Source organism: Hippoglossus hippoglossus, chromosome 4 (genome assembly GCF_009819705.1).
Source record: "Hippoglossus hippoglossus isolate fHipHip1 chromosome 4, fHipHip1.pri, whole genome shotgun sequence".
NCBI classification, from domain to species: domain Eukaryota; kingdom Metazoa; phylum Chordata; class Actinopteri; order Pleuronectiformes; family Pleuronectidae; genus Hippoglossus; species Hippoglossus hippoglossus.
In genome coordinates this window covers 19,232,933-19,260,493 of record NC_047154.1, presented here as the reverse complement: position 1 = coordinate 19,260,493, position 27,561 = coordinate 19,232,933, and the positions used below count along the sequence as shown (strand labels likewise).

The 27,561-nt window shown below is 41.3% G+C and overlaps 3 protein-coding genes across 6 annotated transcripts; all 3 read right to left on the bottom strand.

Annotated features, from left to right (window-relative positions):
• Window positions 1-863: 863 nt before the first annotated feature.
• On the bottom strand, window positions 864-12,464 carry slc35e1 (solute carrier family 35 member E1). Its single transcript, XM_034583164.1, has 6 exons — window positions 11,774-12,464; window positions 9,737-9,807; window positions 6,140-6,277; window positions 5,811-5,936; window positions 5,344-5,589; window positions 864-5,116 (listed from the first exon to the last, which is right to left on the bottom strand). Exons 1-6 carry the CDS (start codon window positions 12,099-12,101, stop codon window positions 4,883-4,885), a joined length of 1,143 nt encoding a protein of 380 aa, XP_034439055.1. The 5' UTR covers window positions 12,102-12,464; the 3' UTR covers window positions 864-4,882.
• A 2,223-nt stretch (window positions 12,465-14,687) lies between these two features.
• Window positions 14,688-18,956, bottom strand: LOC117760270 (mediator of RNA polymerase II transcription subunit 26-like). 2 transcript variants are annotated; one of them, XM_034583160.1, is made up of 3 exons: window positions 18,600-18,956; window positions 16,850-16,927; window positions 14,688-16,734 (listed from the first exon to the last, which is right to left on the bottom strand). In XM_034583160.1, exons 1-3 carry the CDS (start codon window positions 18,669-18,671, stop codon window positions 15,181-15,183), a joined length of 1,704 nt encoding a protein of 567 aa, XP_034439051.1. In that variant the 5' UTR covers window positions 18,672-18,956; the 3' UTR covers window positions 14,688-15,180. The 2 variants fall into 2 exon arrangements, with proteins under 2 accessions (XP_034439051.1, XP_034439052.1); XM_034583161.1 differs by having other exon boundaries at window positions 16,850-16,924.
• Window positions 18,957-19,518: 562 nt separating this feature from the next.
• cluap1 (clusterin associated protein 1) lies at window positions 19,519-24,799 on the bottom strand. 3 transcript variants are annotated; one of them, XM_034583157.1, is made up of 13 exons: window positions 24,675-24,799; window positions 24,200-24,375; window positions 24,005-24,116; window positions 23,568-23,652; window positions 23,302-23,481; window positions 22,903-22,998; window positions 22,484-22,567; window positions 22,226-22,359; window positions 21,907-22,048; window positions 21,290-21,362; window positions 21,093-21,203; window positions 20,847-20,893; window positions 19,597-19,874 (listed from the first exon to the last, which is right to left on the bottom strand). In XM_034583157.1, exons 2-13 carry the CDS (start codon window positions 24,219-24,221, stop codon window positions 19,695-19,697), a joined length of 1,266 nt encoding a protein of 421 aa, XP_034439048.1. In that variant the 5' UTR covers window positions 24,222-24,375; window positions 24,675-24,799; the 3' UTR covers window positions 19,597-19,694. The 3 variants fall into 3 exon arrangements, with proteins under 3 accessions (XP_034439049.1, XP_034439048.1, XP_034439050.1); XM_034583159.1 differs by lacking the exon at window positions 24,675-24,799 and adding an exon at window positions 20,514-20,571 and having other exon boundaries at window positions 19,699-19,874; window positions 24,200-24,397; XM_034583158.1 differs by lacking the exon at window positions 24,675-24,799 and having other exon boundaries at window positions 19,519-19,874; window positions 24,200-24,397.
• Window positions 24,800-27,561: the final 2,762 nt, after the last annotated feature.

Below are 27,561 nucleotides of genomic sequence, written 5' to 3'. Positions count from 1 at the left end.
ATACTAAATCCACCCCCTGATCCAGATCTGCAAGAAACCTTTAATGGATTTTTCCCTGACTCATACCACAGCTTTCCATCAAATTCTGTGGTGATCCGCCCTGGAGTTTTTGTGTCATCCTGTTAATAGGCAGACAAACAAAACAAAAACAAAAGGCAAACACCAGAGGGGCTCTGGTGCAGGAGGACAGAGTCATTAGGGGGGGGGGGGGGGGGGGGGGGGGGGCTTACATGTCTAAACTACATGCTGACATTTACTACACTTCACATATCCTTATACTGCATTTTCGGTTTTTGGCCTCTAGGGGACATTGACTTATTTCCTGTCTAGCAAACACAAATCAACATTTCATCATTGTGTTTCTGACAGTCACTTTCAGGGTGCGTCACTCTCTCTGTCTCCTTCAATTCCTGAGAAAAGAGGTCTATGAAATCGCTATCTTTTTCCTACTAAACTTGTGTAATGTTTCTCAAGAGGTCAAACATGACAGAACATGTCAAGAAAAACTGAATAAATTAGTTTTTTCTTTTTGTCTTCAGTGTCCATTGTTAACGGAGTTAAGCTAAAATGTCGTCTGGACTTAGAACACCTACAAAAAGTATCACTGTTTGTATTTTGTGTGGACAGAAGAAACCTGTTGGACTATAAACAGCGCACAGCGAATGAAAGACAGATTCCTGGCTCAGGAATCCACCGTCTACACCAGAAGCCCCAGAATATTGGCAGTGGCCCTCATAGTTTAATTCATCATCAGACGACAGCTGATGGGCTCCGAGATTGTTATCGTAGATATATTTTGTATTTACTTGAAATTACTTCTGTGCTTTTACTTAATCACCATTAAAGAGACATTAAAACATTCAGTATTCCATGATGCATTTATTCCCCCCCCGCCCAACATTTAAAAATAGCAATTACTAAACATAAGACGAGACTGTGCTGAGCTGCACTTCTGTACAACATGTTCATACCGTGACACCATAAATAAAAATCTATAAACATCGGTTAAGAAAAGTTCTCTCTCAAGATCCATTAAAGACGCACAAAAATAATAATTATACAACTTTTACAAAGTGTCGTCCTCTTTGTCCACTCGTCTACATTTACATCCCAGTAAGAGGCTTTTTCCGCAGAGAGCCGGCGTCCAAATCAAGAGTTCAAGTCAGGAGGAAATTCATAAACTACAACATGTCTCCCACATGTTGAAGTTTATAAATTTGACGTCTTGTCGACCTGTGAACGGAGCGTCCGCGCTGCACTGCATCAGCATCAGAGGTGACGCTCTTGCTTTCGGAAGCACGAGGACGGACATGAAGAAAACAAAGGAAGAGTCTAAAACAGGAGCTGCAGGAGCGACAAAATGTCCAAATGCTGTTTGCACCATAATTCCTTTCTTTCAATGCATCCAAATGACCACTGGCTTTAGTTGCTGCTTCATTCAAAGCACAACGTTTTGGGAAATGAGTGCAAACTCTGAGATGCAGGTTACACATAAACATTACATTACTACAACATGAAATTATAGTTTTCATTTGGCTGAATGTTATTTGTCAAAGTGATATGTGCAGATTTTTGCTGAATCAACTCACAATCATTGACATTTAAAATTCGAACAGATTGTGTTTTGTCCAGGAGAGCATGATATGTCACATTTCACCTGGTTTGCTATGGAGATGAAGTACGAGACTCGTCACAACACGTGTCTGTACTGAAATGTCTTGATTACTGGTCAATTTGAGTTGATGCAACACGATGTAACTTCAACTGAGCAACAGCGCCCTCTGCAGCCTTATGTGGTGATTAGAGAGAAACCCAAAGCCTGCATCGTCTCTCTTACTGAACTAAAACACAATGGTGGATATTACCCATGATCCCAGAAGAGCTGCTGCTGTAACAAATATTCAGAACTCTGTTCAGGATTCATTATAGTTCGAGTTTCTTCATTGCATATTGTAGCAAAACGCTGGTTTTTAATGACTTCTAAGGCTTTTTAATTGATCCACAGTTCAGCTTTAATCTGATTTTGACAATTGAAGTTGAATTGAAATGACAATCGATTCCTCTTTCAACTCTGTTTCAGTTCTCAACAACTCGTCAGCTGCTGAACGCCCCACTCTGTAAATTTGTCTGTTGTTTTAAGGATATTTCTGCTCATACGTTTAAATTGAATACAGTGCAACAGCCGCAAAGTGCACATCTGTCAACACAAAGAGCTACAGCAGCAGCCTGAACATTAAATGTATCATTGTGTCAGGGCTGTGTAAACCCACATTTCACTACTCAGGTGTTCGCACTTTTCTGTCAGTCAGTGTAAAATGGACAACTTCACGATTTCTTTAAAACAGGACCTGACATTTGGTTTTCTATCAAAGCATTTGAGATTTCTCTCCTTTCTGTAGAAAAACCACCGCAGCTTTGTAATCCCAACACCCCAAAAACAGCATCAGCAGTTACAGGTAATTTCCTCTGCGAATCCAAACAAGAAGTGAAAGTCCCAAAGACTAACAGAATCGTCTCAGAGGCCCAGAACGCAAAAATCCCAGAGAGATCTGTGCAGGATCAGTTTGGGACTAAATACTGTGACAGTGTTTTAAAACTATCGGAGAAGGCAAACACAGTAAACTTTAACAAAAAGAAAAAAGCCATATTAATAAAATATAACTGCACTATGAATTAGGGACTAAAAAAACAAGCTTGCTGGCTACAAATGGCACTTAAAAAAGTAATGTGGTGTTTTCACCAAAACTATACAACGCTGATTTCAAAGTTAAGTTACAGAGGAAAAAAATAAAACCCTTATATTGCTGCAGTGAGATGCTCAGAGTGCATTAGAGACAACAGAAGAAATCATGCTTGGGAGAAAATGTGATAGATTCCTAAATGAAATAGTTCAAGCAGTTAGAAAAAGGCTTTTCAAACATAAATGCTTATCAATTATCAATAATGATAATCAAGCCTCAGGTCCACCTAAAATTATAGCTGGAACTTTAATTGCACAAAGCAAACCTCTGATTTCATGCACGTGTCATTGTAAATCAAAGTCTGTCGCTTTACGTTAAACAGCGAGACTGTGAACCCACATGACAGATGGTCATTGTCTGCATCACACATGTAGTTGTTTCATGATGTGTAAACTTGACATGAACCCCTGTTAAAAAACAAGAAACATGATGGAGCAGCTTTGGTTCAGGCTGAAAAAATTATAATAAATCGCCAGGCAGGAGGAAAAAGATTTCACTGCCTGAGAAGCTTCACAGATCAAAAAATACTAATGATCAATCAAATAAACACTATTCATTGGTTTAAATCAATTCATTTTTACATCCTTTACATTTTACATGGTTAGACTCCTAAGAAAGATGAATCACGAGTATTCTGCAATATGCATATAAGGATGCTTTGTTTTGATCAATCAAATATAAATTTTTACTTTTTACATTAATGGTCCATGAAAACAAACATTTAGTTCCTTGTTAGCATGAAGGAAACTTCTGTGAGAGGCCACCGACTGTTAGAGCAACAGAAACTGTCTCACTGCAGAAACATTTGTCTCAATTCAAAGACAGGGACACTGCATGTTAGGACTGGGCGATAAAACGATAATAACAATTATCACAATAAAATTTCCATAATAGCAAAATAACAAAAGACCAATATATATAGGAGGTGAAATAACAGGTAATTGATCAACCGCAGATTTATAAAATGTTTTGCTGTTTATGAAGTGTTTGTCATTCTTGGCTCATAAAGTAGTTTTAAAAAATCCTTATTTGAACTTGAAATAAATTATTTATCGTCAGATTTATCGTGATAATTATTGATATGAAAGTTTGTATCTTGACCAAGAATGCATGTTCAAATTTCATCAGAAACGTCTCTAATAGTTACCCAGGAGATTCAGTTTTCATCTGCATGTGTTTGTTTGTCTGTTTGCTACCAGGATGACGCACCAGAGTACAGGACGGATTTCCAAGAACACTTGGTGGAAGGATGTAGCATGAAAGAAGAAAGAATTGAGTAAATTTTGATCCAGGAATATTTTTCAGGTTTTTCTCAAGAAATAATTAATGGTTCTTGATGAAAATATAAGACATATTTAGGGAACTTATATCTATGAGTGTGCGCAATTTGGTGCTGCTGGACTGAATTTAAGGGGTCTTGGCGGAGGTATGCGCCTAATTGTTGAAATATTTCAGCCTGATCCAAAGCGCTAAACTGACATTGCATCCAACTTTTTTTAGGTGACCATCCACTTAAAATCCTTCACATTCCACAAACAAATCCCATCTGCCTCTGGAGACTTTGGACAAATTAAATACTTTTCTCCTCACATCATGACAAATGCCTCATGAAGAAAAAGGACAATCTTTAACGTGAAATACATAAAATCAAATCATTATGATCCACTGAAATATTACAGCTGACATCTTTTCCTCTGACAAAAAACAAATAAAACACTGTATGGCTGTTTGTGAAAACAAAACTCTAACATTTCCAAACAGTGAGGTGTAAATCCCTGATCAACCACCATTCAAATTCATCTGCCTGGATCACATGGATTCATTTTTTAACCAAAATGTCTGAAAATGTCCGATACGAGTTTGGTTCTTTCTCAAACTATCCCATACAGTGAGAACTAAATAATAAACAGGCAAAATGAAGCTGTCAGGAAGTGAAGTTTAGACAGGGAGGAGCATGGGAGAGGTCAGGTCACTGGGCCATCAACACCAACTCTTTCCTTCCTCGTTCAGAACAAACGGCACTTGCCTTCACTTTCAAGTGTGAAGCGGGGCAGAGATGACCCGCTGCTGCGGTGGGGGCGGGGCCGGCTATACAGAGTGATGTCTATGACAGCGACCCGGCGCGAGCACAGACTCCTGTGTTACACCACGTACTGCTGGTTGCTGCTGACGTTTGTCGTGTGGGTCTGCCGGCTGTACTGAAAGTGGTCAGTCAGCACGTTGTTCCAGTTGTGCTGCTGCTGCTGTTCTGAGCCGTGGGAGAAAGGCACTGACCCGTTGGCCTGGATCTTTTCCAGCGCCGGGTTGTCAAAGGACGTCAGGTCCTGCTTGGAGCTCGGGAGCAGCTTCTTCTCCTTGTTTGCGTCGTACTTGGCCTGTTAGCAGAGGAGAAGAGAAAATAGATTTTTGATAACTGTGTCTTAGTAGTTGGACTCCTGGCAGTGCACTGAGGCTGCCAACCAAATAGCTTGGCTGGGTCAAATTCAAGAGGATAAATTATGTGCACCTTAACTTCACAATTTACTGAGTGAATGACGTTGAAAGACGTTTATAGACCTCTTTACCGCAACATTACAAACTATCAAGGTTTTCAGGGACTCACCTTATTGTAGAGGAAGACCCCAACTATGGCCGTCATCATACCACAGATGTTAGTAAGGCTGACTGGGTTGCGCAACATTAGCAGTGATATGCTGATGACCATGATCCTCTTGGTGGCGTTGGCGACGGCGTAGCTGAGCGGACTGACGAGGTTGAGCACGCTGAATGCAATGACGTTCTGGGCGAAGTTGCAGAAGCCACTAATGAGGAGGAGGCAAAATGTACCAGTCCATCCTGAGATGTCTGACTGAGGCAAGAAAAAACACGACAACGTGATGCTTTTTGAGGGAACTTGATTTTTGATTCAAACAATTGCTGTGCATAACGGCAAAATATAAACAAATTATTCTTTCTTTCTATTATTTAATTGAACAATTTGATGATTAATGAGAAACACACGTCATCATACGACGTGTATGATCACGATACAGATGTCAGACCCATTCTGGAGCAGTTACTGCAACTCACCATTTCTCCGTTAACAAGAAACACAGAGAGATCCACCAGAACCCAGGTGGGCAGCATGAAGATCACGGCATTAAAGCCCAGGATGTTGAGAAGCCTCAGGTGGTGGACCCGTGTGTCGCGCAGCACCTTAAAAAAAAACCGGTTGAGTCACACAGATTATGTAATGTCCTTGTTAACACGACCACTTCTCCTTTCTCACAGCGTTTCAAACACCTCCACACTCAGCAGGTTATCAGTTTCACGCGTTTCACATCAACAAGAAGTGACATTTCAATTAGCCTCCTCCCTCCAGGGATCATGCGGCACATACCGGCAGGTGGATGGTTTACCTTTTTGGAGAAGATGTTCTGCATAGAGAAGCAGAGCGTGGCAGCCAGAGCACTGATTAATCCTGAAACATGAAAGGACATCTCAGTCGCCGTGGCCAGCAGCACTCCACCAATGATGGGGATGAGTGATGTGTACACCTACAACAAGGAGCACACAGAGCGAGAGGCCAGAGTCAGGAAAGGAAAGAAAGACAATCATCACTTCAGTAATTTATTCAAGGGACTACAATTTAATTTTCTGCTTCAGGCAATCTGCAATCCCAACCTGTAGTCCAGGACCCAAACTCATTAATCCACACAATAATATAAAGGCAACTATCTTGATTTGCTTGTTTTTGTTAGTTTAAAAAAGGGACTATATGCACGTTTCTGCTATTGCTACAAACATTAGCATTAACTTTTGCTAAAACGCTGAGAGTTCTACAACAAACTTTTACATCAAAACCAGTTGGGACATTGACCTTTGACCACTATAGATTAAAAAGGCTTCATGTGAAGTGTTCTTAAAATTTTGATTTCACAAGAGTGGAACCGACTGACTGACAACCTGAAACCATAAAGCATCCACAGCTGTCCCTGGTGTGACAAACAGGCTCTTTCCCAACTGTCTTTTTTTGTTTGGTTACGATCGGTCAGGATGCAGTACAAGGAAGCAGTATAGTTCAGGTAATAACTATTCAAACATGACTCAGTTAACGTTAACGTCATAATCTTAAATCAACAAATAAAGAATGTTTGTTAATCCTTTTAGTGCCAATTTTGTTCTTTAAACACTTCAACAGTAACTGGAAAGTGCTCCTTCCTTTTTGTGTTGTTTCTATTTTGGCAGAGCCCTAGATGTCTGACCCATTTCAGGTGCCCTGAATCATTGAGAAATTCATCCTGAAGAGTTTCTGCGCTCTAAAGGAAAAGTTGCAGGACGATAGGAATGTTACGATTAAGTCACATATTAGTGCTTGTAAGACACAAACCCAGGTTATATTTTATTAAAGAAAACCATTACAGTTGTAATGTTCACTTATTGTTGACACAGTTTAAGAGATGTTAATTAGATTATTTATTAGCATTGAAGTCATGGAAGCAGTGTTGTCCCGGACTAGGTTTTATTAGAGCAGCCACAAGTCAGCAAATAATCTACTAGAAAATCATAAAAAGAAAATCACCATACAATTGTTTGGATAATCGATTAATTGTTTTTAATTAGAAATTTTTCTGGCAAAATTTGTTTGTTTTTTATTGTTGTTTAACAGATTAAATTCAGTCTTATGTGCTGTGTTGCTTCCCTTCCTCCTAGACTTAAACTGGGTTGTAACAGTGAGGAACTGTGTTTTTAAAACAGATTAATCAATAATGCAAATACTCACTTAGTCCGACATCATACTGACGTGTTAAATTTGCATTTACTCATTTAGTACACTTTACTCGAGAACTACATACAACTGTTTCTAATTTCCTGCGTCCTCAGTGTCTATAAATGGGAAGTACAAAAACCACAACTATGAACGTCCGCAATAATACACATATAATCTGACTTACAAAAACATCATCAGCTTCTCACAGATAGACATTGTGACAGGGTTGTTGTATTAAACTGCATTAGGTTATAAAGGTGATAATAAAGTTAATTCAAGAATTTATTTGGTCTCCAGACATCTTGACTCGCCACGGAGGGAAAAATACAGGTTGTCCCAGTAAGATATGTGAGCCAGTAAATATTATATGACACCTTTGCTTTACCTACTGTAACACATCCAAATATCTGCCAAGGAAAGGCCTGTGAGACAGTCTCATGTGTTTCATAAAACTTAGGGTTTCTCGGTACAGTAAAGTACTGTACAGTGTGGCCTGCTCCTCCTCAAACAGGATCTCAGTAAAGTATTATCAAAGCCTACATTCCCCGTCTGTGGCCGGTCTGAATACTCAGCTGCTGGCTGCAAAGTAAACATGACAAGCTGACGTGAGACTGGAGAAATCTCCTGCTCCTGCTGCCTCAAATCCTGGTTCTTTAATAGTAAGTAGAAGCAGACAGTGAATTCTGGTCTGAATTTCTCCAATACTCCACAGCTGCAAAGTGAATACTATGAAAGATAATTACATTATTTGTTTGTAAAACTAATATCATTTAATAGTCGGATACAGTAGCTGTGCGTGAAGAAAACAGTCTTGCCTGCTTTTCAGTTTTCTATAGTAAGGTATTTAGTTTGGTTTATAAGCGGTTTTCTAGGCTAATTTGAGACTATGTCAGGTTTGACTTTGTATACTTAGTTAAGCAATACTTCACAGCGTTACCACAACCAGAAGTCAAGAAAATAAAGTGATGCATTTTGGTTGGTTTTCCTAACCTTCTATGAAAGAGTTGATTACTTTTGGATTTTGAAGCAACAGGCTGACCAAACAAGCCCTGAAAGTTGTGATGGACATTTATACCTATTTTCTCCATTTTATAAAACAGTCGAACAGAGAAAATAATCGGCAAATGAGTTTATATCGGAAATAACCATTAGTTGCACCATGTAAAAAAAGTTTTTTAAATTGAAGTGAAGTTTTTTTTTTTAATCATAGAAACATTGAGCCTGATTCACAAGATTCACAGTGACAATAACTTCAGGATGAACTTAAAGCAACACTATAAAACTTGTTTTTAACTTTAAAATGGCAACTTCAAAATAAGGTAGGCATCTACTCTGACTTGTAATATGGAGAATGGTGCCACTTTCATTCCCACCCTAAACGTCTGTTCTTGCTCTATGTAACTTTGGTGACCAGATTCGATCTCCTGTGAAAAGTGTGTAACTGACCAATAGTCGCAGCTTAAACTTTCAAAAATAAGGTCCAGCAAGTTCAAGGGTGATGCTGAACTGTAGATTAGTTGAAAAGACTTAGAAGTCATTAATAAACACAGATTGGTGCATTTGTCACCGCTGCAGCTCTTCTGGTTCAGGAAGCTGGGGATCATGGGTAGTATCCACCATTCAGTTGTGTTTCAAATAAGTGAGTGGTACTACAAAGTAAGAGCTTCGGTCAAGACATTGATAGGCTTTGTTTTTTCTCTAGGTGAAAACCACTTAGACATGGAGGCAAACAGAATTAATCCCCACATGCGGCTGCAGAGGGCGCAGTAAAAGTTACTATCACTTTGACTCAAGTTGATTTGCCAGTTCACCTAAAATAAATCCCTCCCACAGCTTTTTATTAAAGCTCACAAGCTTATATCAAAGTATTTCACAACCATCACATGATGCTTCCTGTAATCCACACGCAACTCTGCCATCCGGTGACTGCACACCTTTACACCAAGCGTGAAAGAACATGTATGAACCCTATTGGCTCCTAATATTAAAAGTAGTGACAGAATTTGGGGATTTACCGGGTGAATGTGGCCGACTTGTGGAAAATAAATTTAGTTTCCCGTCCCTCACCTCCACCCGAGCACCGAGCACCTGATCATAGTCGGGGACAAAAGCCCCTACAGATGGCCGTAACATGAGATGCAGCACAGGCACAGTACAGTGCCACATCACCACTGCTCTAACACTTGAGGAACAGGCTGCGATAGAGCGGGCCTTGTGTCTTGTTTGCTGTATCAAACCTACTCACCTTTGTGGTTTGCTTCTCTTTCATGAAAATTCTTGATAACAGCACAACCCATATTGGCATTGTGGCTTTGACTGTGAAGGAAACACAAACAGAAAAGAGACGTCAGCAACAACAACGACTAACAGAAACAAGTAGAGCTTAAAAGACTGAAGTTTGGACTATAAATGCTGTGGTGTTCTACCCAGACCCACGCCCCTGTCAAACACTAAACTTGTGTCACTCTGATAGTAAACATGCCTTTGTTATATTGCACCATTTCTTCACTGACTGACGTACTATTACAGCGAGTTTACTCTGGTGTGTCACTAACAATGACAGACTTTTACAGTCGTGATAGCCTGGTTTTGTTTTCAAATGATGGACACTTATTTTAAAAGGTTTAAATAGAAAACTACCATCCACAAGGCGCCTAAATGAAGTTCTGATTCACTGCAGGGCTGTTGTATTAGACTTGCGGGTGGAGACCGGCAGTTAATGACAGAACAAAATTCTGACTTAATTGACAAGGCAGCAATGGCTCTTAAAATGGGTCCAAAGATCATGAAGGATATTTAATGTGGTGCAGAGGAAGTCGGACAAGATTTGACTTCAAAATAGACTCTTTCTGAAATTAACTCTACAATATATGGAGTATATGGTCTGGAAATTGTATGGAGTTTGTCTTTAAGAACGCAGGCGGAGATTCTACGGGTCAGACGCATTCACAGCAGAATCTCCAGAGCGTTCAGGTGACGGGTGGAGCCTGGAACAGAGCATTGAGGGTCCAAGGAAATCAGTGTTTTCATTTACAGCACATCAACAGTGGTGAAATTATTAATTAATTATGTAGTTTAACAACAGAACTGCAACAAATCCCACTTTCATGTTGGCTAAAATTGTTTGATGAAAACTTTTCCGAAGTTGTGATTGTGAAATGAAATAAAGTTTTACCAAGTCCTAATGTTTTAACAAGCTTGTCTTTAAAGACAGTTTGCTGTCATCTGACAGAAGAAGCAAATAATCACGTGAGAATATCAGTAATTTGTACTGAAATTGACCATTTCTGTATATTATGCACTTTAAGTGTTGTATACTTTGGTACTAATACTTCTGCACCTGTAACTATCTACATTTCTAGTACATGACTTTTGAGTATTCTGCATTACTACTATATGCAGATGTGTATGCATTCACATACTCTACAATAGCACCTACATACATGTGTATAACACATACACAACTTATTACATTACTCATTTAATAGTTGCACTCTTCCACACCTTGTTTAACACATTAGCATGTACATGATTGTGTTTCACTAGTGTGTATCTATTACATTTGGTTTTACTCTAACCCACTGGCTCATAATATTCAAATAAAGTTAATTTATCTTTTGCAGCTTTGTTGAGGATCTTCCTGCACAGTTTAAGACACTGAGTGTAAATATAGTGGGTCATAGGAGTCCAGAGGCAGATCTATTGTTAACACGAACATACTTCTAGTTAAACTTCACTGTATTATTGTTGAAGTAAAAGATACGAGTCCTTCTGTCTCAAACACTGAAACTGAAAGCTACTCTCATGTGAGGGCTGCAGCTATAGTTAGAAGTTTGGCTAATTCAATTCCTATGAGAACACTTGGTTTTATTTAGGAGAAGAATCTCAGACACGAGGAGCGGACTGAAGTGTGTTGGTCTCAGATGAAAGTTGGAGGAACACAGAGCAGCATCAGTCCGGGACCCTCCCCCCTCACCTACTACCAGCGTTAACTACGTTAGCTAGCTAGCTCCCCGCAGCCGCTCCGCTACTCTCCAGGGCTGCTTACAACGGGTAAATGTGGAGCCAGGAGGCCGCTGCTGGGTGGACTAGTCTGCCCGTTCACGACGCCGACAGTTCCCGGGGCCCACAAGCGGGTTAACTGCCGGTGCCGCCGAGTTGTCCCCGGCGCTAGCCACGAAGCTAACATCAGCTGACGACACACACAGAGCTACAGCTGAGGAGCCGCTCCGGGTGGCCTCACGTTTACCCAGAAACATGCACATAAATCGGCTTTACTCACCCGTGTGTGCGTATGAAACCGGTACCTTCCATATGCTGAAGTGCGCCGACACGGATGCAAAGTATTTCCCGAAGGCTAAAGGCAAGATGTACCACCGGTAGTACCTGCTCGGCAGTTCTGTTTTGGGGACTCCCCATGCCCGCAAGAGCGGCGGGAGGAAGACGACGATGGAGATGATGTGGAACAGAGACACGGTGACCGGGTACGGGAACGAGTTCAGGATGATTTTGTTGATGACGTTGCCCCCCGAGCTGACCGTGTACCAGCACGCACACAGAGAAGCTATCCGGATCCCTTCCTTGACCGGAGTCCGCTCCACCGCAGCCATCTTCCAGCGCGGAGTGACGAGGCACCGGCGGAGAGTGAGTGTCTGCACCGGGGGAGGGACGCGCTGCTCGGCCTCAAGCTGCCGTCAGTGCACCCACCACCGGAAGTGACACCGTTTCTGGCCACAGCCTTCGAAATAATACACCCAGAGACGTGTTTGTAAAAGTAAAAGTCTAAATCAGGGGTCAGCAACCTAAGGCACGCGTGCAATCATTGGCACGCGGCGTCATAATGATTGGCACACAGGCGATTTCTTATTAAAGAAAAGTTCAAAGGTTTCTGCGTCACGCGGCCTGTATTATTTAGCTTGACTGATGTTAACACCTCCCAGCCACTAGGTGCCAGTAATGCACCTAGGATGCCAATCTGGCTGGATGTCAATCGCCATTAAATAATAAGAGAAGAAGCCGTGCAGCCGTTCAGGTGTACTGGTGATGGCATGCCCGCTAGCTAAAGAAAACAAAGACACGGGCATTTCAGCCCTCGTGGGCAGAAGACTGTGGCTTTGTTTTTAATAAAGGACCGTGCTGTGTGCACGTTGTGTTTTGAAAATGTTGTTTGCCGAACGTCCAGTGTTAAGCGCCACTTTGAGACAAGGCACGAAATAAGTTTCAAGTTAAGTTTCAAAGATCAGGCAGACAAGGGAGAATCAATCAAACGTGCAGTGTCCAGGTATGAGAAGCCAACTCTCTCAAAGTCTTTGCCGCTGCCAAAAACCATGCGACTGAAGCAAGCTTTCGCAAATCTGAATATGAGTGTGGTTGGTGGGGTTAATGACAAACTTATTATTGCAATCATAATGAGATAAACATGTTTCTTTAAAGTGTTGCTCTATATATAGCCAATATGGCTGGAATAAAATGACATGTCTGTTGGAAATATTAATGTGGTTCAATAATTAAACTTAATATAAAAAATGTTGATTATGGCACACTGATTAACAAGAAAATGTCACATTGGCACTTATTGTCAAAAAGGTTGCCGACCCCTGCTCTACCCAGTGGCGATTCTAGAGTCTATTAGGGCCCCATGCACAAGATTCCCAGGGGGCCCCTCAAACAGCGTTCGTCAACATTATGTTATAAATAATCTTACACCAACGAAAGGTAACATTTTTTCAAATTTTCAAAATATAAAGAACAATAAAAACATCAATAAACGTCATGAATCTAATGCTAGCGTAAATTCAAATATCTCCCCGATTAATGGGAATCAAAGACAGCATTCAGATATACTGTTATACCTAATTGTCATTATCTGCTTTCTGTTTTCCTCTTTTCTTTTTTGACTTCCAGGTAGATAACTCTTTATTTTCCTCTACTTTCATTTTCAATTCAAACTCTGAGTATGATACAGAACTGTAGCTCTGACAGGAATCACATTTTTACTACTGAGATGTCTTGAATGAATACTCCATTGGTTGTGCAGTAAAGTTTGTCAGCCCTCAGGGGGCCCCCCCTCGTGGCCTCGTGCCCCCCAAGCAGTTGCCTGCCTTGCCTGTTCACATGAGGCGCCTCTGCCCCTACCAGGCTGTCGTGGCTATGAAACAACATTACAAACCACTAAATCAAGATATTTATTTGCATCTGCACCAAATTGCACACACTCGTAAATATTAGTCCCCTAAACAGGAATGAATTTTTCTAAATAATTAATCTCTGAGAAATTGAGGAAATGCAGGGTCAACTGTAACTGCATTCCAAGAGAAGTTGAATCAAAACATTTGTAATGTAATTTTCAAAAGTTGGGGGTATCTTTGAATGAATGAAAATTCAGCTGAGAGCGATGTGTTATAACCCTGCACTGTGGAAACACATTTGTCTGTAAGAATAATGCAAATACATTTTATAAACCAGTAAAAAAAAAAGGGAAGTTAAAGAAACATAAAGAGAAGACAAGCAATCACAGTTCCTCATTTTTTATTAACAGATATCAACACGTCCATTTAAAAAAGGACAAAGTAGCAAATATGTTCTCTTCTGCATTCGAATGAACACAAAAGGCTAATTTCTGTACATTCACTAAGGCTCTGTCTTTAGGGAAACACAGGTTTCCATAAGGCAAACAATATCGAAAAGGAATGATATTAAGTACTTTATCCAGCATTTCAATATATATTTAAATTATTCCTGACAGTACAAAGATGCAAGCAAGCTGCAAAAGCTCCTGTTGCTATTTCAATTCATATTTTAAAAGCTAAATATACAGTAAAGGGAAAAGCAAGTATAAAATATTAGTTCACATTATCAAAACGTGTCATTTGAGAAATTTCCTGTGTAAGGTAGGTTGGTGTTTCAGCAGGGAAAGTCTGGAATGTCATTGCTGCATCACTGACCAAATTCTAAATAAAAAATAACATGATTCAGTATCATCTGAACATGTATATAAATGTTAATTAATATTATAAATGACAGCCACATTTCTCTGTCAGTTTTCTTTTCTGCACAGTCAGATCGTCAGTTTCATGTCACTTTATCTAACAGCGACCAAAAAACAAAACATTTCTAAAAACTGATTTGTGATTTATGCTTTCTGTTTCATAAGACACTCATGCAATGGGGGGGGGGGGGGGGGGGTGTAATATGAAATACCTATGGATATGAAGGTAGCTACTTTAAGATTTATTTCAACCACAATTTAACTTAACTTTAAAATGAAAAAGCATACTGCACTATGAAATAAATGTGATAAATGCAGAACATTCGGTCACATTCCACAAGGCATGTGGACTAACATAGGATGAATAGAATACACCTCCGCAGTATGATGTGCTGGTCCTCTCCCATACAAAGAACGACAGGAATTGGAAACTCAATCTGTACAGAAAACCAACAACTAAATGGGCAGATGATACATATCCATATCTCTTCATGCTGTCCAAACACAATGTTCACAAACTCATAAAAACACTGATTACACCCGCTGTGCTCTAACAAACACAAGCAGGCAGCATATTTATTCCATTTTGTACCTACAGTGCAGAAAACAGCAGCATACTCCAACAGAAGTGCCTTCACACATCCTTAGCCCCTACCCTGTATGATGACTCCAGCTTTCAAGTCAGATTCCTGACATTGGTTTTAATCCAGACAGATGTATGGCAGTATGTTCAACCTGCTCTCATCTCCATGTGGGTCTAAGGAGATGCACTCGGTCCAGTCGTACCAGGTACCCTTTGTGTCATAGCAGCCGTTAACCCCGGACCAGTGCTGTGCATGTAATTTGCTGAGGTCTTCGTTGTTGATCGCTCTGCTAACCCCTGGTAAATCCTGGGCCGGCTGTTCTGGTGCCAACGTGAGTGTGTTCTTGTTCTCTTTGCTTCTGTGTTCCTCTTTTTTCAAGAACTCTGTCATGAGAAAATGTGCACCAGGATTGTGGGTGCCCGACGATGTAAGCACGTTGCTTTGTTGGCTAAGGTACGACTGGATGATATCGCTTCTCGACAGCTCTTTCCAGTCTGTCTGCTGAAAGGGACTGCGAGGAACTGGTGGATTCTGCTTCGGCTGTTCTGGCCCCTGAGGTTCAAGTCTTTGCACAAGTTGAGCCTCTTTCTCCTGGCAAAGTTCCTTATGGAAGGAGGACTTGATCTGCCCTGTCAGGGGGTCAAACGTCAGTCTCCTATCTTTTAACCTGACTGGTTTAGTGCCGTCTTCAACAGTCTGTCCATTGTCCTTAGGCTTGTATTTCTGTCTTTTCCTTTTCCCTGTATTGCTTAAAGAACCATCGTCTTCAGAACTGACCCTGTCATTGAAGGAGGAGTTGGTTGGGTAGTGGAGAGATGTATCGGGAGGCCTGCCTTGAGCAGACCTCAAACTATCATTATGAAAACCCTGAACACAAACATTTGAAGGCTGAGGAGAAGGCCCCAGCACAAAAGTATCCACAGACCCAGACTTCACAGTGGGACTCGAAAGACTCCCACTCTGTGCTTGTGTGGTTTTTCTGACAACAGCTTCCTGCTTTGGAGTTTGAGGACTGTGCAAGGAACAGCGGGGGCTTCTAGGTCGATACTGACCCCCAGAGGCAGCTTGCTCCTTACTCTCTTGCTGCTGCAGAACTGCTGCTTGTGACAAAGAAGTGCTAAGAGGTTTGCTGTGTCCCAGGGAACTTGGATGAGGTTTTACGGCATTGACAGGGATTTTATTCAGCCTGTCATTTTCCAAAGGCTCAGAAATCTCCCTGTCTATAGGCTGACATGTAAGAGAATCTGTAAAAAATTCAGAGCTACTGCCAATTCCATTGGCTGGCAGCTGTTTGGAGTTTTGTATTTTATCATTAAGGGTCGTTTTGGATATCTTGGCTGGTAAAATCTGTCCCTCCTTCTGGTCACCCTTACGTTTCCTGTTTCCTGGTTTTTCCACCCGTGGGGAAGAGCAGTTGTTGAAGTCAGTTCTATTCTTCAACTCTGGGCCTGTTTTACCTGATGTTGTGGTGGCAGCTGGTGCAGAGATGCAGGGATGAGCACCGCCATTGGAAGACCATGATGCACCAGTGCGTTCTTTGGACAACACTTCACCCTTCCCTGGTTCAATTAGCTTCTGCCAGTTTCGCAGCAGCTTCTTTGCTCTTTTTGCAAGGTCCTCGTTCTTGGTTTTCTTCCGGACATCGTTGATGAGCTTGCCAAGACGGGTTTCCTTCAAGGAGATGAGATTGGAGTGAAACAGTGCCTATGACTCGACTTTTGAGAAGTGGGATTTAGCTGCATCTTATTTAGAATGTTCATATTTTGAAGGTCTAAATGTCACCTACCTCCAGTGCTTCTTTGGTGATGGGATGTTTCTCCAAAAAAGAGACAACCTCCATAACTACCACCATGTTGCATATCTGCTGAAAAGACACATGTTTATACATCACAATCCAGAAACATTATTGTGTTATTTCAATTACAACAACGGCATTCAAATGCAGCTATTTATGTGTAGATGTGACAGTTTGTGATTCAGAATGATACAGGAACATAGGCTTGTTCTACAGAAAGAAGAGGGGCTATTAAAAGGTCGGGCATCATTTGAATAGACTTTCAAACATGCACCTGTATGTCGAGAAGACGATGCACTCGCACTGGTTTCAGGCTCAATATGACAAACTGAGAGTGCATGCAAATGTCTCTGTGGTGGACCACTGTAATAAATGTGGTTTAGAAAACTAAATCTGAGACAGTTGTTTGTCTCCATGGTTTATACTAGAGCTGCAAAGATTAGTCAATTGAAATAAATGAATTGATAACTATTTCTATAGTGATTTTTTAATGCAAAAATGTTAAACATTGGATATCTCCGGGTTCTCAATCGCAAGAATTTGGTCAGTTTTTTTGGGTTGAACATTGTCAAATTTAATATGATAGGTTTTGAACAATCGCTTGGAAGTCGGCTTTTGCTTGAATATATTGTGACAGGCGTATTTTCACTCCTGTCAGTTTTTCTGTCCACAAAATCTGGTGTAATGGGCCAAAGCAGGACCCATTATATTTTGGCATAGATCTAAATAAAAGGGATGGATCCAGGAATATGTTATCCCAATAACATAGGGAGATGGGGTTGGTTTATTATTTTGACATTTTCAATGATTTCCCGGGAAGAAAATTCATGGATATTGATGAAAATAGTCAGGCACTTTAAGGACATTTGACTTAAAACTTAAAATATCTTTTGGGTGTTTGACTGCGATGGTATTTTCAGGAGAACTGGACAGTTAAAACAATATCAGTGGTTATCGCAATTTAATTTTCATTAAATAGCAATATAACAAAAGGTTCAATTCATATCAATATAATGCTTATGCATTGTGCACAGTGAGGGGGTGCAACACATCATTGATCTACCTCAGATAAGTAGAATGTTTTACTGTTTATTGAGTGTTTGTCATTCTCTGCAAATAAAAGGAGTTTAAAACCACAACCTTCAATCAGGAGCAAAAATCTGTCTCTAAATATAAGATAATCATGTGACATTTATCACGATGATCATCAATATCGACTGATATTAAATTTGTATGTATATATATTTTTATTCTACATCATTTTTGGCCATATCGTCCAGCCCTGAGTCTGTATATTAACATGATGTCATCTAGTCTGATTGTATAATCGTATGTGTTGTAACAATAGTAATTCACCAGCTGTATAAGGTGTGGGGGGAGATGTTTGTATATAAATCTTTAAACTGTCTTAATCCCATAATAATCTACAGTTCTGTCACTTACCTGCAGATCTACACTTCCTACGGAGCAGCTCGGTCTAAACGGTGGTTCTGAGGCACAGTGTGACTCAGTGAACAGAACTAAAGCCCACTAGCCAGCAGCGGTGTGTTAGCCGGGCTCCTGTGTTCATGTGTCGGTTACTTGCGCTAACACGAGATGTTTACCAGCTAATTAACAAGCAGATAATAAGTCTCCGCACACACACCGAGCGCCTGTGCTCTCCCCACCCCCGCCTGCTGGGACCTGAAGCCGGCTCATTGTTCACCTTTGTCCCCCTGGAGGAACCATCGCTCATACTCACATTGCTCTGGCCGTCGATGGCCTGTAGCAGCCGGTCTCTCATCACCTGCGGAGTGACCGGAGCCGCTGTCATCGCCTGGCGGTGTCGCGGGTCGGTCAGGACGGACTGGAGACCGCGGAGGGTCCGCTCCTCACCGGTGGAAGCCTGCCGACACGCTCACAGGCCCGGCGGAGGGTTTCCTGAAGGAGCGGGCATCATGTTTTTATGACGCTTTACGCTTCGTCTTCGTTCGCCAGCGGCATGTGCTGCTTATATTCAGGCGACGACGACGGAAAATCCTCTCCGAGAATCGGCCACCGTCCTCGGCTGGTAGCCTCCTCCTCCTCGGCCTCCGCAGCCGCGTCGCACACATATATATGGTGCGTAGACACCGCATTGGCCACTGGGTCCTGCTACGTCAACGTCGCCGCCATATTGGACCGAACAACACTGTCAACAAATACATGTAAAGGACATAAAGAGCTGCAGAGTTCAGACCACCTGTGATAACCACTTGTTTTAATTTGAATTATAACAGCTCTGTGACTCTAATAACATTATATCACCTCTTGGGAAAATACTTTGTAATAATAACATTTTATTTTTGATTTAATCTTTGATTTGAAGAGGGACAATGATCATTAATCAACATTCATACACATGTAAATGCAGACAGGCTAATTTCATCAGCAGTGCCATTTGTTGATAGGCATCCTACAGTGATATAAACAAAGTGAAATCATAATAGTACAAACACTACATAACTAGCAGGTTCCTTAGTGACAAAGAAAACATGTATGTCATATAGCTACAAATGTAAAATACACAAGTATGTAGTATTTAAAAGAAAGTAATATTTTTAATCACAACTTTAGTATAAACTTTAATTTCACAATATTGAAATATGATATGATACAATTAAGAGACAGGCGAGATATGAAATTGTTGATATTTTAATAAGAAAACCAGTTTTCACAAATATTGAAAAATATGAATTTTATGTTGCAATAATAACACAATGGAAAATAATATTTAATGCATATTCCTGAGAAGAAATGAGATGTTCTCATTTCAGCTGGAATGCGGAAAAAGCTGGAACATGAGTGTGTTCATGATTCAGAAGTCATTGTCACTCTCCTCCAACAGAGGGGGTCTCACGGGCCCCCTGGGGGTGTGAGCAACCTTGGACACCGGATCCTCCAAACTGTCATCCTCCAAATCCTTGCTTTCCTCTTCCTCCTCGCCCTCCTCGTCTTCTTCATCATCCTCATCCACGTCGATCTCGCTGTCCTCGGTCTGAAACAGGAGGCCACAAGGCCACAAGGCCACAAGTGGATCAAATTGCATGATTCAAATAGGATAACAATTTCAAAACACTGAGTGGAGCTACATTGGGGATGTGCACATTTTCTATCAACGCTAAATCAGTTCAACCCAACTAATCAGACAGGGGGGATCTAACCACAGAGTCACTTCCTCAGGTTGGATGAAAACATGCAGAGTCCAGGACTGAATTAACAGTGAACTGCTGAATGCAACATCTGGAGTCGACAACTACAGGGACAAGATATGCATGTTTCTGGTTTAAAGGAAAAATCCAATTCAAATCCAAAAGTCCATCCTGAACACTTGAGGACAGTGAACATTTGCACTAATGTTCAGAACTTCAACAGAGGCATTGAAGAAAAGAGAAAAATATTAAAATATGCACTTACAGCTACATATCTTATCTGTAGGAAGATAATAGCGTTGTGTGTGTGTTTGTGTGTACACTCCTGCCAATTACTACACAAGGGCCAAGATGGTCTATACGGGCAGTGTGGACAATGCCTACAATGTCAGAGGATTTGAGATTGGATTTTTCCCTTTAATAATTAAGATAAGATTAATACACAGATGCAGGAGGAGAGAACTGAATCCTTGCCCTCGACAAACCTTTAGTTTCCGTTGTTTTTTTGGCAGAATGAACTGGCTTTCTGGAAACAGCCGAGGGCTTTTTAGAATAGAAGTGACAGAGAAAGGTGAAGATACTGAACAGAGGAAGATGAAAACCAAAATCAAGATGAAACTGATCACGGATGGCGGACATGACACTTGGTTACAAATGACAAATAAAAGTAAACAGTAAGTTGTTTCCGTAGTGAGAGAGATAAAACAATCAACGGCCACTGTGAGCAAAATCAGCAAAGAAGTATTTAGATTAGCGAGGTTTAGCGAACATATTAAGAGGTGGGAGGAAGAAAGCAGTCTTGTTTTCAAGGTACGAACCTCGTCGCTGTCACCCTGCATGGTCCCGATGAAACGAGCTCCTGATCCTACGGTGAAAAATAGGTGATGTTCAGTTTACATGAAAGGAAGCAAAGTTTTCGTGGGTCAATTATTTATTTTGGAGAACCTCAGACATAACTCATATAAAAGAAGAAAATTATGAATTTGTTTATAATCAACTTCAGTTTTTGCAACTGTTTCCTATCCATTACAAAGACGTGGCTTTCCCGTGTCTGTTTTGTGTACCTGCCATGATGCTGTTTCGTGTGGGCCGGGGCTTCGCGGGTCGACTCTCTTCTATGTCGCTGTCTGAGCCGTCATCTTCTGGGACGTCCATGTCCGAATCCTCATCTTTCACTGGAGAAAACATAATAACAACATGTTGTGATCACGTAAAGATTGATGTTGTTACTTTTTGCTTTTAATTTGTGTGTTTGTCTTACGGGAGCTCCTCATCATATCTTTCTCCTCCTCCCTCAGTTTGTGCTGCATCATCCTCATGTTGTTTTCAGCCTCCTGCAGGGGGGACAACACAAACATTCCTACATCTGTCAGATTCGGAATCCAAGATCTTTCCACCTGAATGTCTCCAGTCTCTTCTATTTACTGCATTCATATCTGACTTTTAACTTTAATGCCAATGTTTGTGAGCTGTATAGATTTACATCTCATTACCACAGGCCTGCCAGTGAACGATAGGAAGAGGAAGAAAGCATGCTGCTTTTAATCATGCCTATGTTGTTCATTGGATTTGCCCAGAATGTATGCAGCAGTATAAAAACATTTTAAGCTAATTCAAAACATGCAAGAAGTATAAATATTCTCTCTTTATGACCAAAAGTGGATGATAAGTAACATAATTTATAACTTTTTCAAAATTTCTAGTAACTTTTAACTGACTACCCCCCGTATTTTCTATTTTTGTACATTTTTGAATCCATAAGAGCAAACTTAAACATGTCTCTCATGCTGAGCATTCCTGATATAAAGTACCAAAGGATCCACTGTGATTCCATCTGGAAAACAATCCCCGTACTACATATCATACATACTCACACACCTCAAACCTCTCCTGCTCCAGTCTGTGGTACTCATCCAGCTGAGCCTCCAGAAAGCTGAGGTTCCTGAACTTCTCCACATAGATGACATAAGTCTTTTGCAGATCCTCCTCTATCTTCTCATATTCGTCCATGAATGCTGGTCTGAAACATTGAGAGAGGAACATAAAAATGTATTTTGCACATGTACAAGCTGCTGAAAATTATGCTCAAATATTTTCTACAAGTTGAAGAAAGAAAATAATACATATAATGAATGAGGCAGCGGGGAAACATTCCCATCGTTTTGCCTCTCCACTACCCGTCTGGTCATACACTCACCTGACACTCTGAAGCGTCTGAAGTCTCTTTCGATTCCTCTCCAGCTCCTGCTTCTTCTTCTCTATTTTGGCGTCCAGAGAGGTCACATCCGACCCAACATTTCTCAGCATTTCTTTGGTCTTCTCCACACTTTCCTTGAAAATGAACACAGAGGCATGGAGGCGGATTAAGTTCCATTTCATGACTAAAATCAGGTCATGTGTGAGTTTAAAAAAAATGAAGATTGTATAAAGGCTGAATGGATAATTAAATACAAACCAAAACCTCCTTGATGGCAGCTCTCAGGGCCTTCTCGGTCTCATTGACCTCCAGAGGTCTGGCAATGGCCGCAGTTCTCATTTCCTGTCAGGACAATGAAAACAAAGACAGATTGATCTCCTGCATCACTGACACCGTTTTTTAAACAGACATCATCATTGTACAGCTGTTATCATCAGAGAGCACAGCCTGGGTTCACTGCAGGAAAAGAAAGGAACATCAACAGAGTAATTACATATAAATAGTATTAAGTATTGATGGTTGAACAATATACCTAGTCTGTGGCTAATGCATGAAAAAAGACAGATTAAAGGGACATCTGTTATTTTTTTATCTTTCCACGTGAACTTTTCTTATTCTCAAGGATTGTGTGGACTCAGGATCAAGGAAAGTGAGTGCGTCAGTGTGCTTTTCCTCACCCGCAGTTCCACCTCTTTCCCCAGTAAATCATAGAGAGATGCTCCTTTAGAAGTGACCTCGGATGCCAGCTGTCGAGCTGTTTTGAGATCAGAAATCTGCAGTGAAGACAGTGAGACGCATTCAGAAACTTACAGTTTTCTCTTCTACAAAAGATTTGATATAACATAAGTTAAGGGATGAAAATATACAAAGGAAATGGCACCATGATAGTAAATACTCTGGGTGTTAAGAAAAACAAATTGTAGGCAAAGTAATGCAACAAACGTTATTGAAAACCAACTTGAGCTGTAGTTTCAACTTAAATTTTACATTAAAATACATTCTTATTGCACAGACTCCTTACAGCTGACAGATCTTAAACTCAGACAAGACTGAAGATAAACAAACTGTCATTTCACCCGTGAGCCGAGGTCAAACTTGAACTTGTTGTTATCCTCCTCAACTGTTTCTCCAAAGGCCATCTGCTTAGTCTTCATAGCGTTGTACAGCACCGAGGTGATCTTCAGCAACTCTTTCACAGCATAGCCATCAGCCTGGTAGAGGTGCTTCATGTTGAGTTTTATGTGAGCCTTCGTTGCCTGCAAACAAGTGAGATGCTGCTTTAGACAGATGAAGGGTAGACCCTTTAATGGCTACAATGAACTGTACATGAAATAGACTTCACCATGAACTGGGCCACGGCCTTAATGAAGAACACCCTGTCTGACTCTGTATCCACATCAGTGGGAATATCCATGTGAGGCTCATATCTTTGTGAGAAGGAAAGAGAGAGGGGGTTGGGAAGGACCAAAAACTAAATATATCACAGATACCCAATATAACCAATATAACCAATAGCAAATTCAGTATTTTCAAAGTTGGTGTTATCATGGCTGCAAGAATCGTATCACAAAACAGGAAACATCCTAGATGTCCCATGGCCAAAGAATGGATTGTTGAAATGATTAAGATTTCATCACATGAACATTTGTTGGGTAGAATTAATAATGGAGGAAATGCATTTCAGGAACACACACACAAAACACAGAGGGGATATACAGTACACTGGATGGATCAGTGGGTGAGAGAAACACAACTTCCCTGTGTGGAGCTCAGTCATACCTCTTTATGAGCCATATCAATATCTCCGCCACCAAGGTGAAGTTTGGTGTTTTGAAGTTCTGCACGGATATCAACCTGGGATATCCCAAGGCCCTCATCATCTCAGTGAAATCTGCCAAACGAGGAGCAGCTCCAGGTGTCAACATCACACAGACACACAACAACACATCTCAGATTACGACGAGCATCGCTTACTTCTCAGTTCTCTGAAGGACATCTTGGTGATGTTGCGGCAACGGAACCTGTGGTGGTTCCTCCACTGGACACAGGAAGTGAGGATGAGAGATGTTATCACAGAGGAAGCTTCTGACCAACACAGCCCACAGAGATGAGGCTGGATTGTGTCGTCGGTTTAACTGAAGCGAACAGTCCTGTTAGATAGTAAGAAAAACAGCAGCTACACGTGTAACATCGTCCATCACTGCGGACGTGGAACTAAAACCCTTAATGTGATGTAACAGAGTTGGGTCACTGGTGTTAGCCTGTGTTTTAGCATCGATCGGCTGTGTGAAGCTAACGCCTACAGAGATGTATCCTCTTAAGAACTAGCTGGTGGCTAAAAGGAAGTGAGATGGCGAAGCTAACGCCCGGTGTCTCTTTCTGAACGTCCTGATCAGCAGCTACAAACACAACACGAGGTGTTTTACTGTCAGAATAAGGATGGAGGTACCTGCCGGAGCTATTTGTGAGCTAGCTTCGCCTTTTCCGTAGATGGTTTCTATGGAAACACATACTTGTACTACGGAAGCTCAACGCGGCCAAAGAAAAGCAGCAGCGTTTTTTCTTCTTCTTCTTCGTGGTAACAGGCGCGTCGGGTCCATGTGCTTTTTGTCACATGAGGATTTGAATAAAGAAAAGAAAGATTTTCTAAAGCTTGTGTGCAAAGTGATAAAAAAAAAACAATAAGGTGTGAATCACTGTATTTGTAGAAAATACTGATTTTGTGAATTTAAAAGTCTACATTTGCTCACTATCCTTTAAAACATATTTATTCAAATGTGTTTCAGAAAATGTCCTTATTAATATAGATCTTAAATGTTTAGGAATTTGTCCTATAGTTATTAAAGCTTAAGCGCTTAAAATTGAACTCAATTTGTAGTGACTTCCAGAAAACAAACATGTCGCTAATCAAAAAGTCACCGAAATCTGTAAAAAAAATGCATTTAAACTTTTATTAGAGAAAAAGATGATCAACTTCCTGGGACGTGCACAAACTCATAGATTAAAGCAATCACAGTGATCAAAGGAAAAAATAGCGTAGCAGTCAACAAAAAAAATATGGCGTCCCCACTCACCCGTCTGTCCCTCCCACAAAGGTGAACAGGTCATATAAACTACAACCATATGTACTACATACTACAACTATAACCTTTGTGACCTACTTCCTGACAAATTAAAATGATCACAAATAAACAATAAATTACAAATAATTCAAATAATAACCCCAAAATACAAACCCATTCATTACACCTTGTATCATGACCAAAATATCGTTGACTTATTCATGGCTCCTACACCATTTATTTAGTTCATTCCTCTTTTTGCCATGGGTTTTGTGAAGCACTTTGTAGCCTTGTAAGTGCTATACAAATCAAATGTATCATGATTATTATTATCATTATTATTAGTATTAGTAGTAGTAGTAGTAGTAGTATCTCATGTAACACTGTGCTTGCAGGACTCATATACCTTTGTGTTTTAAAATGATATCTAGCTGTCAGTAGTCCTTGGGGCGGCCACAGGGGGCGACACCTCTCAGTCAGCGCCGCAGAAGGGTCTTTATATCTCCGGGCTGTTCTCCTGACGCAGAGCGTGATGGAGCCGGGGATCGAACCACCTCACAACAACAACACGCCGACTGGAAACGATCCTCCCGCCCACGGCCTCCACAGCAAGCGGCTGAAGGAGCTGGAGAATGCCGCCCTGCAGACCACTCTAATCTCACAGATGGAGACGGAATCCGGGGCGGACGCCGGGAGCTGGACGGAGCAGCAGCCCGGGCGGGACGAGCAGTCCAACGGCGTGTCCTTGAACCAGCGGTCGGAGCCTCCGCAGCAGCAGCAGCAGCCCGGCGCGGCGGACACCGAGGCGGCTGCGGCGGCGGCGGAGGAGGAGGAGGAAGCGGAGCGAAATGTTTCCAAGCAGCGCGCGGAAGAGGAGCGGACCCTGACGGACCATTTGAACAAACGCCTGCTCTCCTCGTTTCTGGAGAAGCTGAACGAAAGGGACCTGGCGCTTCCCGGTGTCCAGCGCCTGGACTGCGCTGTAGCCGACGAGGACTCGAACAGGGCCGCGGATGAGTGGTGAAGCACCGGGCTGGGGGCGCAGAGCGGCAGCGGTGCCACGGAAGGGTTGAGGACGGCGGCGTGCACAGGAAGCACAACCCTGCCACTTCCAAGACAGACTTCCATTTAGTCCTGTGTATCTACCCTGCAAGGTGTGTGTGGAGAGGTTGCTGTTTTTCAATGGTGAGAATGGGTGAAAAAGAATTAAGAAAATGCAATAAATGACCATGATATGAAGTGTGTTGTACTCACTGGTTACTCACATCTGGCTGCTGTGGGCACATCTGGATTTTCAAGTGACATGCAATCCACAGCAGATGTCTCTACACACCAACATATACACCTAGCCTCTAAAGACTGAATACATTTTATTAATCCTCAAGTCCCATTTGTAGGTCCTTTAAAATAAACTATATTTAGATTGAAGAATGGTGATAGTGAGGAACTTCAACAAAAGTGTTCATAAGTCCAAAGATAAATACATTTACTGAAATTGTTTCACCTAGTCAAGTAAATATCAATTTGAAATTTACAAAAGTAAGATCTTGTATATAAAAGCTACTCTTTACCCACTTTTTTTTTTACTGCAGAGTCAAATGACTGTAGTAAACTTAGCCAATTTCTTTATTTCTTTATGTTGGCACTCTAGACGCTGCCTCGATAGTTTATACGGATGTGGGCCACTTCAGGTAATGATGATGCACTTCCGGCTTTCTTGTGGCCCTGAACAAAGAGTATGTAAGCCTGAAGTGGCCCACTTGTAAAATCGGAAACGTGGCCTAATTATCCCCAAACAAATGTAGGCCTTTTGTTTGGCGAACATGCGGTGCTCTCTGCACGGTGTTATCTGGATTTGAACCTTAAGTGGCCCAAGAACTGAAAGGTCAAACTCCTCTACTGGCAGTGGGAAAGTAGAAAGGTTTACATTTAAAAACCCAAGTACACCCAGTAATTTTGGAGTAAAAGAGATTTGTAAACTATTTGTAAAGTAACAGCTAAAGCTTTTACATGCAACTTTCTCCTGACACAGGAAATGTGTTGCTGCACTACACTGCAGACAAACTCACAAAAGTGGATCCTCCCCCGCTGATCACATACCTGACCCACAATGCACCAGTTATCTTGATGAGCTGTCTACTCGTGGAGGCGTCACCAACGCCTCCACAGGCTTCTGAGGAGTTAGAAAGACTTTTGACTGGGGATCAACATCTAGGAACCGCTATTTTACTGCATCATCACATCCACAGGAAATGATTTATAATCCAGAACATT

Bases quoted from the DNA above. Each gene is read 5' to 3' on its own strand.
- LOC117760270 (XM_034583160.1), bottom strand. From the start codon at position 18,671: ATGACAGCGGCTCCGGTCACTCCGCAGGTGATGAGAGACCGGCTGCTA. The intron at 16,928-18,599 runs GTGAGTATGAGC...GTGTCTTTTCAG, and splicing joins CCATCGACGGCCAGAGCAAT to CAGATATGCAACATGGTGGT. The intron at 16,735-16,849 runs GTAGGTGACATT...ATCTCCTTGAAG, and splicing joins TCACCAAAGAAGCACTGGAG to GAAACCCGTCTTGGCAAGCT.
- slc35e1 (XM_034583164.1), bottom strand. From the start codon at position 12,101: ATGGCTGCGGTGGAGCGGACTCCGGTCAAGGAAGGGATCCGGATAGCT. The intron at 5,590-5,810 runs GTGAGTTGCAGT...TTCTTGCCTCAG, and splicing joins TTCTTGTTAACGGAGAAATG to TCAGACATCTCAGGATGGAC. The intron at 5,117-5,343 runs GTGAGTCCCTGA...CTCTGCTAACAG, and splicing joins GGGTCTTCCTCTACAATAAG to GCCAAGTACGACGCAAACAA.
- cluap1 (XM_034583157.1), bottom strand. From the start codon at position 24,221: ATGTCCTTCAGAGAACTGAGAA. The intron at 23,482-23,567 runs GTGAAGTCTATT...ACTTGTTTGCAG, and splicing joins AGGCCGTGGCCCAGTTCATG to GCAACGAAGGCTCACATAAA. The intron at 22,568-22,902 runs GTGAGGAAAAGC...TTGTCCTGACAG, and splicing joins GGAAAGAGGTGGAACTGCGG to GAAATGAGAACTGCGGCCAT.